Source organism: Phoca vitulina, unplaced genomic scaffold (genome assembly GCF_004348235.1).
Source record: "Phoca vitulina isolate PV1807 unplaced genomic scaffold, GSC_HSeal_1.0 scaffold6, whole genome shotgun sequence".
In the NCBI taxonomy this organism is placed as follows: domain Eukaryota; kingdom Metazoa; phylum Chordata; class Mammalia; order Carnivora; family Phocidae; genus Phoca; species Phoca vitulina.
The window spans coordinates 101,928-116,945 of record NW_022589709.1 but is presented as its reverse complement, the minus strand read 5'-3'; the positions used below and the strand labels follow the sequence as shown (position 1 = coordinate 116,945).

Here is a 15,018-nt window from a genome sequence, read left to right as displayed (position 1 = left end):
TTGTCTGCTTTGTTCAGTGATATGTCCTATAGTACTTTGAACCGTATCTGTTGCATAATAGGCACTAAATAAACATTTGATGAGTGAATAAATGGCTCTAAACATCCCTTTCAGCTCAGTGAAACACTTTCTAAACATTTGCTTATGGTGATTTTTGAAAGAAAAAAACAAGCTCTCCTTCAGTTAAGCTGCTCAAACCTTGGACTTTCAGAGCACTCTAGAGAGGGAGAGCATCATTTGACTTCCCTCTTCCTGGTGGCCAGAATTGCTGGCTGAGATGCAGAAAATTGATGCTTTTCATTTGTGTATCCAGTGAAGCTTTTATCCTCCTGTCACTGCATTCATTTTAATACTTCCATGTGGCTTCTGGAGCTTCTGAAACTTCTACTCTTGTGCTTCTCAGTGATCTGTGAAACTGCTGGGCATTGGAGCCTGGCTCTGGGTCTTGCCATCAGGTAGCAGAGGATTAAAGTTGAAAAGGAAGGCAATGAGCTGAAGTCCCAGGGATGGGGCCAATCCTGGACAGTCCCTACACAGATCACACCTGACACATTTGCAGAAGCCCCTCACTGGGGCCAACGGTGAGGGACAGATGATTTTGATGCAGGTCCCCGTAGAAACCCCTATACCTAGTCTTAAGCAACAAAGCAGCTGTCCTACACTTCTTGCATCATGATTGTCTACACATCCTTGTGATATTGTTCCTTGAAGCAATGAATCTGTGTCCTAAATGAGGTTTATGTTTTCTAAAGGTGAAATATTTTATGATTTCAGGTAGCTTCTATCAACTTCCCTGAATTTCTACTCTCAGCATCCCTTCTTTCCTCCCGCAGCACTTAAATGACACAAGATGAGCAAGAGGAGGAGGTTTGCATGACTGTCTCTGGGAGAGGAGGTGGGAGAACAGGAGGTGGACGGGGTGGATTTCTCATCACCTCTCAGTGTCATTGCATACTGGTTGCTATGGAACTTTTGTGTGAATGCAAAGGTCAGACTGTCGTTGGTTATCAGTTTGGGATCTGCTCATTGGTTATCCTGTTCCCATGGTGAATCAGTTGCTTGGCCTGACAAGTAGATTAACTGGTGGGGTGGGGGAGGTGTGTGGTATAGGGTTCTTGGAGATCTCCAAAGTGTCATCACTCCTCCACTCAAGACTTCTCACCGAGACTAATTATCTTCACTAGGTGGAGATAATTATCATATATTCTGATACATTTTAAGATCAGGAATAAAAGAGTTTTGAAAGCTGCAGTCATAATTTCCCATTTTCCTCTATTCCCCTAGGACCTCCCGAACTCCTCTTGTTCTACTTACTAAGGTCATCTGAACCCAGAAAAGTACTGACCCCATGGATGAGCCAATGAGGAAGTGGGGGCTGTGGGAATTAAGAGGTGAAGAGGCTCACTCTTAGCTCACTTGCAGACAGTGGGAGCCTCGGGTTGACACTGCATGGTAGGCAGCATTGGACTGCGCATCAACAGGCCACAGGGATTGTCTCGATCACCTCAGAGGAAATCGCTTTGCCCTCTTGGGCCTTGGTTTCCTCATGCGTAACGTGAGATGGATAAACCAGATCATCTTAATGATCCCACCCAAAGCTAAAGGTCTCTGGAACTTTGGTTCCATGTTTTCCAAATGCTCCCTACCTCTTGGATCCATCATGGACTCTTCCCTCCCATTACTCTCATATATCCAGTCCATCAGCACATGCTGTCAGTTCTAATTTCAAAGTAGCCCACAAATCCATTTTCATGACCATTATAATTTCCATCACTATAATTTCCCCTAGATGGCCATGAGAGCCTCTTGCTTGGTTTCTCTGCTTCCATTCTTGACTATTCGCTGCCCAATTCATTTTCCTCATAGCTCCCCAGATTGGTATTTTAGCATGTAAATCAATCCTTCCCTTGCTTAAAACTCTCCAATGTCTTCCCATTATATTTAAAGTAAAACTCTAAATCTATACTATGGTATGGGGCCTCACATAATCTGGACTCTGCCTGTTTCTCTGATGTTGTCTCAAACCCGTTCTCATTCACTGCAAGCCATATACACTGCTCACCCCTTCCACCCTTGAAAGCAGCTAAGCTCTTTTGCATCTGAGAGGCTTTGCACACGGCTATTCTGTCTCTCAGCTCTGTGCAAGCCTACCTCTTTCTTACCTATCAGCTCCTCAGAGAAACTGTCTCAGAACTCCTTAAGTCAATCCCCTGTAATTCAACTTCCCTTATTATCTATTGCTACAGCAGGGTCATTTTATTTGTAGTGCATCACAATTGCCTGTTTAATGTCTGTCTTACAGCACTATACTCGGCAGCTCCTTGAAGCAAATACTCCTAGCCCCCATGCTCCTCATTGATATATCTTCATATTCTCAGCACCCTGCACCATGCCCTGCATGTTGTGGACAATTAGCAATATCTGTTGAATAAGTGAATGAAACTAGCTACAAATAGGGGGAAAGGGTGCAGAAAAGAAAGTTGAAGGAACTAAAAATACATTTTGCCTGTGATAGTTTTGTCCCTCTTTTAGTTTATCTCTTCTCAAAATGTTCCTCTCTATGGGAAAAGGAATCTATATATCTATTAAAAATAGGTCATCAGATGCAAGAAGCAGGTCTATGAAGTCAATTCACGGATGGCATTTTAATCTCACCATCAGCCTAATGCAAAAAATTGTAATCTGTGATCATAGCTAAACTGAATTTTAACTTTGGAATGTTAAATAGCTTACACAAACCCAATTTCTCATATAAGTATTTTAAGGAGAGGTGGGAAGAGTCTTTAAAGCATTTCAGGAGCATTTACTGGTCTATGTCATTGAATATGTTAATCACAGATTATTTATCCACGGTGTTAAGTGCAGAAAACATTGGCTTGAGCCACTGTGGCCAGTGCTGCTGGCTGATTCCTCCACAGCCATCCCCACCCCTTCCCCTCTAGAGGCTAGCTAAGTTCTTGCCTTACTGGCCTTCCTTGCCACTATAAGTGATCATGGGCCACTGTTTCTGACTAAAGAGAGAGAAGCAGCCATCAGCTGCTGCGGCGCGGAGTATTCTGTTAAGCTTTTTTTTGTTTTTTTTGAGCCAAAGAGCTACAAATGGCAACCCTTCTTCCCCTTCTTGCTGCTTGAAACATGCACACGATATCTGGGTGTAGCCATCCTGTGAATATAAGCAAATGCCAAGACAATCCCAAAACAGCAGATCCTGGTTTCATTGAACGATGAGCCGCTGTCTGCTTCCATGCTTCTTATAACGTAAGAAAGACAACTCTTCATCTGTTCATATTCTTGTGGTCAGATTATTGTGTTAATTGCAGGGAAGCACATTTAGCTACATTTTGTTGGCTTTGATTAATAGACCTTAACATGAACTTTGAAGAGATGAAGAGATAAAGCTACTCGTGTGTGAGTGTAAATACATGTAATTCAGATGGAATCTAGTTTCTGAAAATCTAAATTAGTGAGGATTTATGCTATATTCTTTAAGTAAACAGCAAGAACAACTAACTGAAGCTCATTTGGAAGGATATTTGATGTATACAAGCCCTTTAAAGCTCTTCCCGCCATAACCCAGACTGTCTGACACAGTGCTCTGCATGTCAGAGGCCCATGAAACTTGGCATGAAGTTGAGTGGAAGCCCAATATATAAAATCAATAAAATAATAAAAAATGGCATCTGTTTTATAGTGCTTCCTGGATATTATATTCTGGGTTCTATATGTATCATTCTATTTTAAACCTCACAACAATACTTGCGGTGGGAACTATTCCATTCTACCAGTGAAAAAACAGGCGGAGAGTGGAGGTATTCTATCAAAGATTGGGAGGAAGGAGGCTGGGTTGGATCCTGTTCAGTCTCCTCTTCACCTCAGTGTTGGTTCCTAAGATACTCTAGTGGAACCCTCAGAAGGCGTGGAGGCAAAGTTTGAACATCCTTCTGCAGTCAGAGGTCACAAACTCAAATACCCTCCCAGGGGCCAGCTGAGTAACACAGGAATGAAGGTGGTTAGCTGGGGGCGTTGGTGCCAAGGGGGATAACGGATCAGCTGAGGAGGGCAGCTGCCATGCGGCTGTGCATGGCCATGACCAAATTCTGTGCAGATCAAATAAAAACAGGCCTGGCAGGGGATTCAGCTCTTGTGGGCCACTGACTTGAGACCTTGGGAGGAAGGGTGGGGAGTATGAAAACATACCCTGAGGTCAGACCACACGCGGGTAAACCATTAGGAGGTGAGATGCCCATGGAGGAAAGAAATAATGGAGAACAACAACCCCTGGGTCTTTTTAGACACATGCATATTGTGATGGCCCTACATTATACTGACGAGCTAAGAGTCATTCCTTCCCACTGTTTATCTACTGGCCTGATTTATTTTTAAGCAAGTCCTTCCCCTGCTTGGTTCTATCTACTCTTCACCATGTGTTTGCCAGTATTGGCCAAGCATCCAGTCTCACACCTCCTCTCCCACGCACCCCACCCCCCAACTGTCTTCTTATTTAAAGAAAAACAAGATTATAATGGTGAACAATGAGACTACCTAAATTATACAGCAGCCAAAATGAGTCCTGAGGGAAGCTCCTTAGGAAGAATTTTATTCCATTGCTACTTAGGAATATTGGTTCTCATTGACTCTCAAATGCAAATCAGACAGGTGGTAAAGATGCCTCCAGCACAGGTCCACGAGGGCTTAATATTTATGCAATTTGCCCCCAGAGGGTGACAGTGTGTGCAAATATATTCACGACAGCCAAGTTGTAAGTCATGACACCCTGTGTGCTTTAGAAACTTGGTAGTCTACAAGGGACTGCCTAGTGGAAAAGGAGTTCATAGACAGTGAACAACCATAAAAAGAAAAGGAAATATAGTCAGTGCTTGTGTATCAGGTAAATTGGAGGGGATTTGTGGCATGAACATTCCAGAATGTAGTTGAAAGAGCACTACACACAAAGACAGGAGGTCAATAAATGTGGGAATTGGTCCAGATTGGTAGATTTCAAGTTTTTTTCATGTCCCCTACTTTCCATCCTGCCTTCTTTTTTTTCTTTCTTAGCTTCAGAATCACTTTTTTTTTTCAAAAGAAATAGTATTCACTATCATATAAAACAGACAAAAATGGAACTACTCTGGTTCTGTGGGGGGGAGGGGTTGCAAGCTCACTGATTTGGGCACCCAAGTTCTCTCAATGCAGTATCTGAGGCACCTCTGGGAAACCCCAGTTTTAAAACACAAGAAACAAATTTATATCACCACTAGAACTAGATTATTTCTGAGGTCTGTCTCAGAACTAAGAAAAAGAGAACCTTTTCTCTTAAAATTGAGGAAACCGAGGTCTAGTAGGGCCAGGTGGCCTGCTCAGGGCCATGCAGAGCACACTACAGCCAGTGCTGGGACCCACTCATAGTTCAGTGCTCCTTCCATCACTTAGAAGTAGTATAGGATGGTGGTCTGAATCTCAACTCACCTAGCTACTAGCCCGATAACCTTGGCAAGACTCAAAATTTATGTGGTTCCTCATTTATGAAAGAAGATGCAACGAGGGTCCCACCTTATGCTTCTGTGAGGATTCAGTAAGATAATGCATGTATGGGACTCAAAACCTTGCTTCCCATCTGATAGGTGCTCACTAAATGTTAGTTGTACCATACTGTCCCTCACCCCTTCTCTGAACCTTTCAGCTACAGAACATCAGACTTGTGATTATGCCTGTTCATCCTGACAGAGCACATCAACCAGATAGCAGACAGAGCTGGCTCAGACACAGGAGGCATCCAGATAATTGACAGCATACACTGGACAGTTGACTGTAAAGCATAATTGAAAAGCTGAATACAGTAAAGTCTGGAAATAATTCCTATCCCTTAACTTTCCAGTGTTTGCTTTTTTTTCCCCAAGAAAAATATAGCATTGAGCAAAGGGGTTGAGAAGAGCTGACTGACCTGGGAGAAATGTCACATCCTTGTTGCATGAATGCTCCCAGGGAGAACCACAGACTGTTGAATATCCCAAACTCATTGGACTGGTCACTGGTTGTCTGGTCCCGCCCTTCCTCAAACTCTTCACTGTGCCATTCATAGGGGCTGAAGCGGCTGACCAGGAAAAGGACGACACTCACTCCAATGTAGGCAAAGACAATGCACATCCAAATCTCATAAGCCAAAGGATCGAGGAAGGAGAAGACCCCAGGTTTGGACTTCTGTGGCTTTTTTATCATGATGGAGATCCCCAAACTCATAAATGGCTTGGAGAAATCTATCACCTCTTCCCGGACCAAGGTGATAGTTAAAGGAGCTACGGCCACATCGGCTCTCTGCAAAAAAAAAAAAAAAAAAAAAAAAAAAGAAGAAGAAGAAGAAGAAAAAATGCAGTTGAGCTCAGCAGCTCTGTATTCTCTTGTTTCTCTCTCCACTGAATATTCTTTTGCATCTTAAAGGATGTGAGAGTTGAAAAGAACCTTAGAAGTCTAATCCCTCCTACTCTCTATAAGGTATTTCTGACAAATGAATGATCAGCTCACTATCTTACAGGAGGGATTATCCCATTGTTTGACAGCTCTAACTGTGAAGGCATCTTCCTCACATTACTGGAGGGGGATGTTGTGATATCTGTTGCTTCTGCTTGCCCCGCCGCCATACCTCCTTCCACCGCTGGAAAATCACTCCGGCCCCACTCCTAGTCCTTCTAGTTCAAATGGGGCTGATCACCTGGTTATGTGGTGAAGCACATGACCTGGGTTTGGCTATCAGTACTTCATTTCCTTGGTCAGAATGATTCATTCAAAAATGGCATAGGACCGGGGTGCCTGGGTGGCTCAGTTGGTTAAGCAGCTGCCTTTGTTTGGCTCAGGTCATGATCTCAGGGTCCTGGGATGGAGCCCCAGGGAGTCTGCTTTTCCCTCTCCCCCTCCCCCTGCTCATGAATGCTCTCTCTCTCACTTGCTCTCAAATAAATAAATAGATAAGTAAATAAAACCTTTAAAAAAATGGCATAGGACCCAAGTCAGTTTAATGAGCATTAGCCCTGAGAGTCAGAATGAGAGATACAGAAACTGGTCCATAATATAATTTGGGCCATGCTAAATTCAGGGCTTACCCTGGACTCCTAGGAAAATGGGTTAATATATTCTGTTTGTCCCCAGGAACATAAACCAACCTTTCTGTTTGCCTAAGCCAGTTTGGATTGGGTTTCTTTTACCTGCAGCCAAGGTATCCCTGGCTAATAAGGTGATAAAGGCAAATTTAACTCAATAAACACTTATTGGACACTTATTATGTGCAAGGCCTAGGCTGGAAGCTGTAGGTGAGCTATGGTCCCTACACTCAGGGTATTACAAATTAGTAGGAGAGGTTGGTATACATATCCACCCTCCCCCACCCCAGCTGCCCACACACAACTTCTCAGTCTACAAAGTAGGCTGGATATGTGCTACCCAAGAGATACAGAATGATACAGAAGAAAGACCAGAGAGACATTAATTTTGGCTGAGGAGATTAGGGGCTGCATCATAAAAGAGGTGACACATGCAATTGGCATTGAAGGAGGGGTAGGATCTTATTGCTCTGGCAATAGTACACATTCCAGAAGGAGGGAACCATGTGAGTGAAAGCCTTGCAGAGAGGAGGAAAAGGTGTGTCACAAGTATTTTTCAAGAAGACTCCTAAGAAACATAGTTAATTCACTTTTTAAAAATTCAAATCCAGCATGTAGATAAACATGAAAAGGTTGGAAGAAATGCTCATCCTTGGACATCCAGCATGTGGAATCACCAGCCTTGCTCTTTGGTCTTCCCTCCCTCTCTCTATTATTACACAATAAAAGTCCACTGTTCTGTTGGCCTGAGATCAAGAGATCCTGGAAACCCAAGAACGTTCCATGGACAGGAGCCACAACACTCATTCTGGAAATGAGAGATACGTCTGTGCAAGTCTGTTCCAGGAGGATGGCTTTCTCTCATGATGCTGCACTGCAGTGCACATGTGAAGCTGGTGACAGATGCTGTGCAGATGAGGGCCCCACTTAGCTGCTGGCTGGTGTTGCATAGACAAGATTTCCTCCGGTTACTTTCATTGGCTGGGGTTTGTGAGAGGGTGCTTTAGGTGGAATCAAAAGCCTGCCTTCAGAATGACTTAAATTCTCACCTAGAAAAAGAAACTTTCCATAAAGCAATGTAGAATCAGGTGTGAATTTGATAGTAATTCTGTTCTTTTCCCTAATAACCATTGCATAAATCTTGATATATATATATATATATATATATATATTTTTTTTTTTTTTTCCCCCCAAACACTTACAAGCTAGTGCAAGGGAGAAAATACCTACTCTTTCTTCCGTAACCTAACATCGAAAGAAAGATAGAAAAGGAAGGGAGGAGAAAACTCATGGAAATAACTTAGAGGTACTACCACAAGTTATCCAAAAGGGAAGTGAAAGAAGACCAGCTTTGAAAGTGGTAACAAGAATTGAATGGATTTGTTTGATGCCTCCTGACGTGAGTTAACAAAAGGAATTGCAGACTGGAAAAATCCTAGCAGCACATCATCTTAGTGCTTAGTTCATTCAGCGATTCCAGGATTTGTTTCATGGAACATGATTTCTGGAAGGATGTTAATAAGCACAACATGAAAATAAATATTAGAAAACATGAATTTAAACAGGTTACTTTGGGGCAAGACTTCTCAGAACCTTTAAAAGATCACTGTGTGCTGAGAATTTCCAAGAGACGTAAGTAGATGCAGTACTTCTAAAATTATCTGGCCATGGATCCTGAGCATCAAAAGAGACCCACGTGTGTAGGATACACACAGTGGGAGATGCTACATTCCGTGACCTTACTTTATAGAGAAAAAACTCAGGTCCAGAGAGCGAAGGTGGTTTGTGCAAAACTGCAGTGTTTTAGCTTGTTTGACATTGACTAAGAGGTCTGGAGAGTTGTTTCAAACACCTGAGGTTGTTCCTGGAGCTCTGCAGGATTGGTGAAAGGCCAAGCTCACTGGGAAAGCATAGCCACTGCTCTGCTCTGTGACTTGCTGACCACATGGCCTGAAGTGAGACCGTTGTTTTTTGGGATATCAAATTCCTCATTTAAAAAAAAAGAGGCATGATAACTTTTGCTTTACCTATTTGATAGGATTGTTTTGTGAGGATCAAAAGAATTCAAATATGTGAGAATACTGTGAAGTGTAAGCGTTTCACAGAAACTCAAAATTATTTACTTAAACTGAGTTCTTAGGACAGTGGCTCTCCAAGTTGAGCATATGTCACAATCATCTGGGGGACTTTTAAAAACACAGGTGGCAGAGTTTCTGGATCTGAGAGTGATACCTGAGAGTTTGCATTTCTAATAAGTTCCCCAGTGATGCTAATGCTCCTGGTCCAGACATCACACTTTGAGAACCACTGACCTAGGAGCGCCCCAGACAAAATATGTGATGTCTGGAAACAGTCCTGGGGACCGAGTAAACAGTTTTGATGCTGTAGGTAAAAGCAACAAGCGACGAAAACCATAAGGGATCATAAGGGATGGAGATCGACTCTGAGCCAGGCACTATATAGGTAAACTCCCCACCCCAGCCCTAGGATAAGGCATTCACTTTCCCTGTTTTTCAGGAGTTGAGTGACCTGTAGGAGTCGTGTAGCCAGTAGGCAGAGTTGGAACTCAAATCTAGGTGTCTGTCTGCAAAACTCACTCTATTTCTGCTTCACTGAGACAGAGGACAGGCAGAGAAGTCACCCGTGAATCGAACGCAAAGCCATACCCATGCAAGAAACAGAAACTCCATTGCAGCGTGTGAATCTGCATCTGAGAATGCAGACGCTATTGCTATTCTCATTCCCAGTTAATAGTGGCCTTACAGTCTAGTGCTCGGATGGTATGATTTCTATCGAGGCAGTAGGACCCAGCGTGCAGCTGAAAGCAAGGCTACATGTCACAACTCTGCTTTTACTAGCTGTCCTTGGCCAAATGACCCACCCCCACTGGGACTCTGTGTCCTTATCTATAAAATGTGGAAAAGTAATTATATATATCTTATGGGGTTGTTAGGAGTATGTGAAATAATGTGGGTAAAGCATTTCGCATGGCACGTGGCACATACTACCCGTAGTAAGACTACTACTACAATTTTTGAGAAGAACAAGAGGGAGCAAAAGGAAGATGAGAAACCTCGATTGGCTTAGCTATTTAAAAGGCACAGAAATAATAAATTTAGAGGCCTCCGAATGAGTTTTGTCCAACCTTCTAGTTGTTTGTGGCTGATAGATGCTTCCTTAATCTCCTCTGTTCTTCCTCAGGGAGACAGAAAAAGAAAGCCAGACCAAAAATCAAGGATGAGTACTGAATTGGGCCCATCACCACAAACTATAGTCTTCAGAATATAGTTTATACTGCGCAGAAAGATAGGGCCAATGGAGGGGAGAGGATGGATGGGGAAGGACGGGCCCTGGGGCATCAAAGATAACTCTGGTTTCTTATGGATGAGTCAGTGACCCATCACTGACTGTTGGCTACCGGGGAGCTTGACATCAGGAGGATCGTACCATTGTTATGCCTGGATCACAGGCCTTTTGCTAAGGGAACTGCGTTCCATGGGATGAGTGTGAAGATGAATGCTGGTGGAGGTTCCCATGGAAACCAGCCTCCAGATGCAGCGTTAACCATCTAGGTCTCTGTCATCAGTGGAGCTTCCCAAGGTGAGAGAAAGTAGAGGGAGGAGAAAGGGTAGAAGCACATCCCCCTCCTCAACTCATTAACCATCTTACCAGGTCATCTCAAAAGCCACTTTTCCTGTGGAAGATTTTCCTTATCCCACCTCTCCTTTGAATTCCCTTTGTGTGGCTCTCAAGGCCATCATGACTCCTATTGTCCTGACATGGGATGATGAGATTTAACCTAAATGGTTGCTTCATCCTGACTGGAAACTCAACATCAACCTGGGACTCAGCATATACTTCTGTTCAGAGACCCAGCTTGCAGCCTTCAATTTCTGCACAATTTCCTGCAAGTGGTGGCTGACTTATGTTGCCTTTTGTTGTTTCTCTGCTCAAGTATCTTCATCATATCCCAGTGCCCACTGAATCAATCCACTCTTCCCCATGTCATTTCTTACTCAAACGTAGCCCTGACTACTCAGTCTGAGCTCTCTGCACAAGCAACCAGTGTTTTCTCACTCTTTCTTATTTCCATCATGAGAAACTCCTGGGCTGCCCTTCTCTCTATTTGAACATGGCCACTTCTCAGGTTCCATATCCCTCTTGAGGGCTAGACAAACTCATGTTAGCCTCTTGCCTGATCCTTGAACTATGCTATCTTTTACTATTCTCTCTCACTGTATTTTCTATCCTATAAAATGTTAAGATCCTTGGGGACAGGGATCAGATCTTTTACTTCTTGGTGATTCCTTATATACTTAAAGCAATTCAGGCATTCAGTGGCTTCTCAAAACTGCTTCAACTTATTGAAGATTTTATAGCAATTGTGCATGGTGTTATTTCAAGTGTAGTGAGTGATATAAAGACAGAGAGATCTACTCCTATTACACAGATAACTATTATACAAGGTGGGGTTAGCCATAATAGAAGAAGAAACTAAATCCTACAGGGGAAGGCAAGAGCACTTACAAAGGAGAGTTTATACCTATTATGGGGGGAAGGAAATGACACCTTGGAAAAAGCAATATTTGATACAGACTTTGGAGGAGGGACAGGTCTTTGGGGGTGCTGAATAGAAGGAAGCACTCTACAGAACAGAATGACTTCGGGTAGTTTGGCAAAAGTGGAAGGTACAAGAGAGGGAGTATTGGGGTGAGTGACTAGAAAGTTGGGTTGGATCCAGGATGCATCTGACCCCAGTGAAGAAATTTACATGGCGGGGCCATAAATGACTTTGAGCAGGGAAGTGGCAACTTAGCAGTCTGCCTTGGGAAAACTGGATCTGAAGCTCAGGGGTCACCTGTGTTAGATGATCATCAACCGAAGTCACAAGAGTGAGCTGAGTTTGGCTGAGCAAGCTGGGACCATGAACCTTGAGCAGAGAATGTCTTAAGATAATGGATTTTGAACCCCTCATCTTTTTGGCAGCAACAATACTAAGTTAAGGGGTCCAACAGTATCTGTGGGCAGGGCCAGCCAACCACCAAATGACTTTCTGTCAAATCCTGTCTCTGCCCTCTAATTCCCCACCCTGTGGAGAACTTACTCCATAGACCAGCTCTCCCACCATGCCGTTCCAAGCCTTGGTGTCAGGGTCACGGGCTCCATATTTTCCATCGCTGACAATCTCAAGACGGTAGGAGTAGCCCACATGCTTGGCAATCTCTGCTGCCAGCTCTACACAGTAGCCCTCGTAGCGGTCATTGCCCTCAAACTGGTTGGCATTCTTCTTGAGCATCACATAAGGATCTTCCTGGTGGAGAAATGGGGGGAGAGAGAACGTGGGTTGTGGGTCCACTCAGAGGTAAGGAGGACTTTGGCCTGGCAGAGGAGGATTTTACCAACATTGGTTAACTTTGGAGAAGTCTCTCTAAGTCCCTAAATCTATGTCCTGCATTTCTGCTCCCTCTATTATAAGACTTCTTGGGTTAAGGAAGCAAACTCTTAAAATAAGAATATTTCATCACTGAGATGTAGGGCTCAGCTTTTTAAATTATGTTCTAGGTGCTCTTGTACTTTTTGGAGGTACCTCTAGGGGCACTATGCTGGGAAAGTAGACCCTGAACAGTCTCCAGCTTTCTTGTGGTCAGTCACTGAGAATGGGCAGCAGCTCCACTTAAAGTGGATATAAAGCACCTAGAGTTAGGGGCTTTAGGAAACTTTCTTTGAAAATGGCTTCTACTGAGGGAATGTAAAGTTTGAGAACCACCATAATTCAGTCTCACCATTATGTTTTATATATGGGGAAACTGGCTCAAAGGAGGGGGTAAGTGACTTACCCAAGGATACAAAGTGAAATCATGGCAGAGCCAGACTGAAAACAGCATCTCTGACTTCTTCCTTTTTCCACTCCCTCTTTCTACCTATGGGACAGTTTTGGCAAGAAGAGTGACCACGTTTTGCTCCTGGGGAAAACCTCTGTGCTGGTTTAGCTTGCATCCCAGATAACCTCGATGAAGGACTGAGTACTCACTAGGATTGTAGTGACGATGTATGTCCTATTCTGGACACTTGAATTGTCCCCCCCAGCTTGAGCATCGGTGGCTGCAGGGACAAACTTATCATCTTCATTCCAGTAACCAATCTGTTAAGGAGAGGAAGGTGGTGACATCAGATGAGCCAGGTTCCTCAGGACTGGCCTACTGTGGACCACCCAGCCAACACCAGACCAAAAAGCAAGGGCCTCAGGATCACACCATACAATACTGGACACACCAGGCTCTAAAGTATTGGTAGATAAAAACAAGGAGAGGTAAAATGCTCTCCAGGTCCTCCCAGCCCCACCCTTATGAACATCCTCACCATGAAGGGCTGAGCCTGGAAATTGCCCCCTTTGAACAGGGCGGGCTTAACTGTTAAAGCAGCTGAACTATTTTGTACAATGCAAGCCAGGGCTGTGGAAATTGAATTCCCTGCAGTTGTTTACAGGTCAAACCCCTTTTTCCTCCCTGCCTATTAACCCTTCTTTTCCTGAGCTCATTCTGAATGGTAGTTGGAAACATACATTTTAAAAATTATATTCCTTTTCCTTTCTTTTTAGATTAACTGTATTTTTCCATCTAGATTTAACTTCCTAGGTGATGGTTATTTTTACCATTTATATCTCTTATTTCTAATTATAAACTATTATAATACTGAGGATATATTAGTGCCTAAAAATACTGGCTGAAAACATTATTATTATTATTTTTTAATCAGTAGGTTATTTATACTGGCTCATTTTCCAAGGTCTTTCAGCAAATATTTATTGGGTCCCTCTTGTGTGCAAGGCTCTGAGCTAAAACACTGGGAGTATTGTGTGGCGGGTTGAGAGAGATACAAAAGTCTAAGAGGTAGTCCTTGCTCCTGAGAAGTCCCCCAGCCTATTTGGAAAGAGATGACACATGCAACACATGAGATCATGAAGGATGGACAGGTTGGGCCCAAGGCTTTCAGGTTGGAGAGAACTTGAACATGTGTCAAGATGTGAAGGCAGGACTCTGCCTAGATCCGTAAGTCCAGTGGCTCCTGGGTAGAAGATAGGGTTAGCCCAACAGGGCAGCGGGCATGTGGGTCTGGGTAGCAGATGGATTTGAATGCCAGGCTAAAAAGTACAGACTTTATCCTGAAGGCAACAGGGAGTCATGGAAGGTTTGGGAAGAGCAGAATGGTATGGCTAATACACATATACACACAAATACACACTTCTGTCTCTGTCTCTATTTATCGTTAGACAGTTGTGTTTTGTTCTTTGGTCATTCTGCTGCCTGTAGATGTAGGGTAAGGGAAAGAGAACTGGAAGTGCATATGCAGAGAGATGAGCAGGCCTCCCACGCGCCAGAACTCAGCTCAGGCTCCCAGAGTTGAGGCACGGGCCAGTGGTCAACTCAAATAGCACTGTCACCTTGATGTCTTTCCCTGTTCCCTCAGTTGGAAAGAAGCAATTCTCTCTGCGATCTCACTGCCATTAACAACAATGATGATAATTGCCAACACTGATTATGTTCTTGCTATGTCAGATGCTGAGTGTTTTAAAGTTTTTGTGCCATTTCATTTGGCTTAAGGGAGTTTGTAACTTGCCCAAGGTGATGCAGCTGGAAAGTGGCTATGCTGTTCTTGCTACCAGGGGACTTGGCTGTGGATTGGGAATCATCTTAGTTAACAGTGAGTGCTTCCTGGGTTTTAGGCACTCTCCTAAGTGTTTTTTATGTTTTAACTTCTTCTATCCTCACAAAAACCTATGAAGTGGATACTTAATTATCATTCCCATTTTAAATGTGAAGAAACGGAGATGTGGAGAGTCACAGAGCCAGGATCTGAGCCAAGAAGACTGACTGCAGGGCCATTCCCTATGGTGCTCCAGGAAGCTGCCTGCCCACCCATAGTGCCT

General features: G+C 43.6%; 1 protein-coding gene across 3 annotated transcripts in view; it reads right to left on the bottom strand.

Moving 5' to 3' along the window:
• The window catches only part of GRIA1 (glutamate ionotropic receptor AMPA type subunit 1), a 147,573-nt gene that overhangs the window by 82,490 nt on the left and 50,065 nt on the right, over positions 1-15,018 (bottom strand). For all 3 annotated transcript variants that reach the window (XM_032403566.1, XM_032403567.1, XM_032403568.1), the window contains exons 7-9: positions 13,123-13,233; positions 12,196-12,402; positions 5,942-6,312 (exon numbers count right to left, since the gene is read on the bottom strand). In XM_032403566.1, coding sequence (XP_032259457.1) covers positions 5,942-6,312; positions 12,196-12,402; positions 13,123-13,233 — 689 coding nt within the window. The remainder of the gene's footprint in view (positions 1-5,941; positions 6,313-12,195; positions 12,403-13,122; positions 13,234-15,018) is intronic.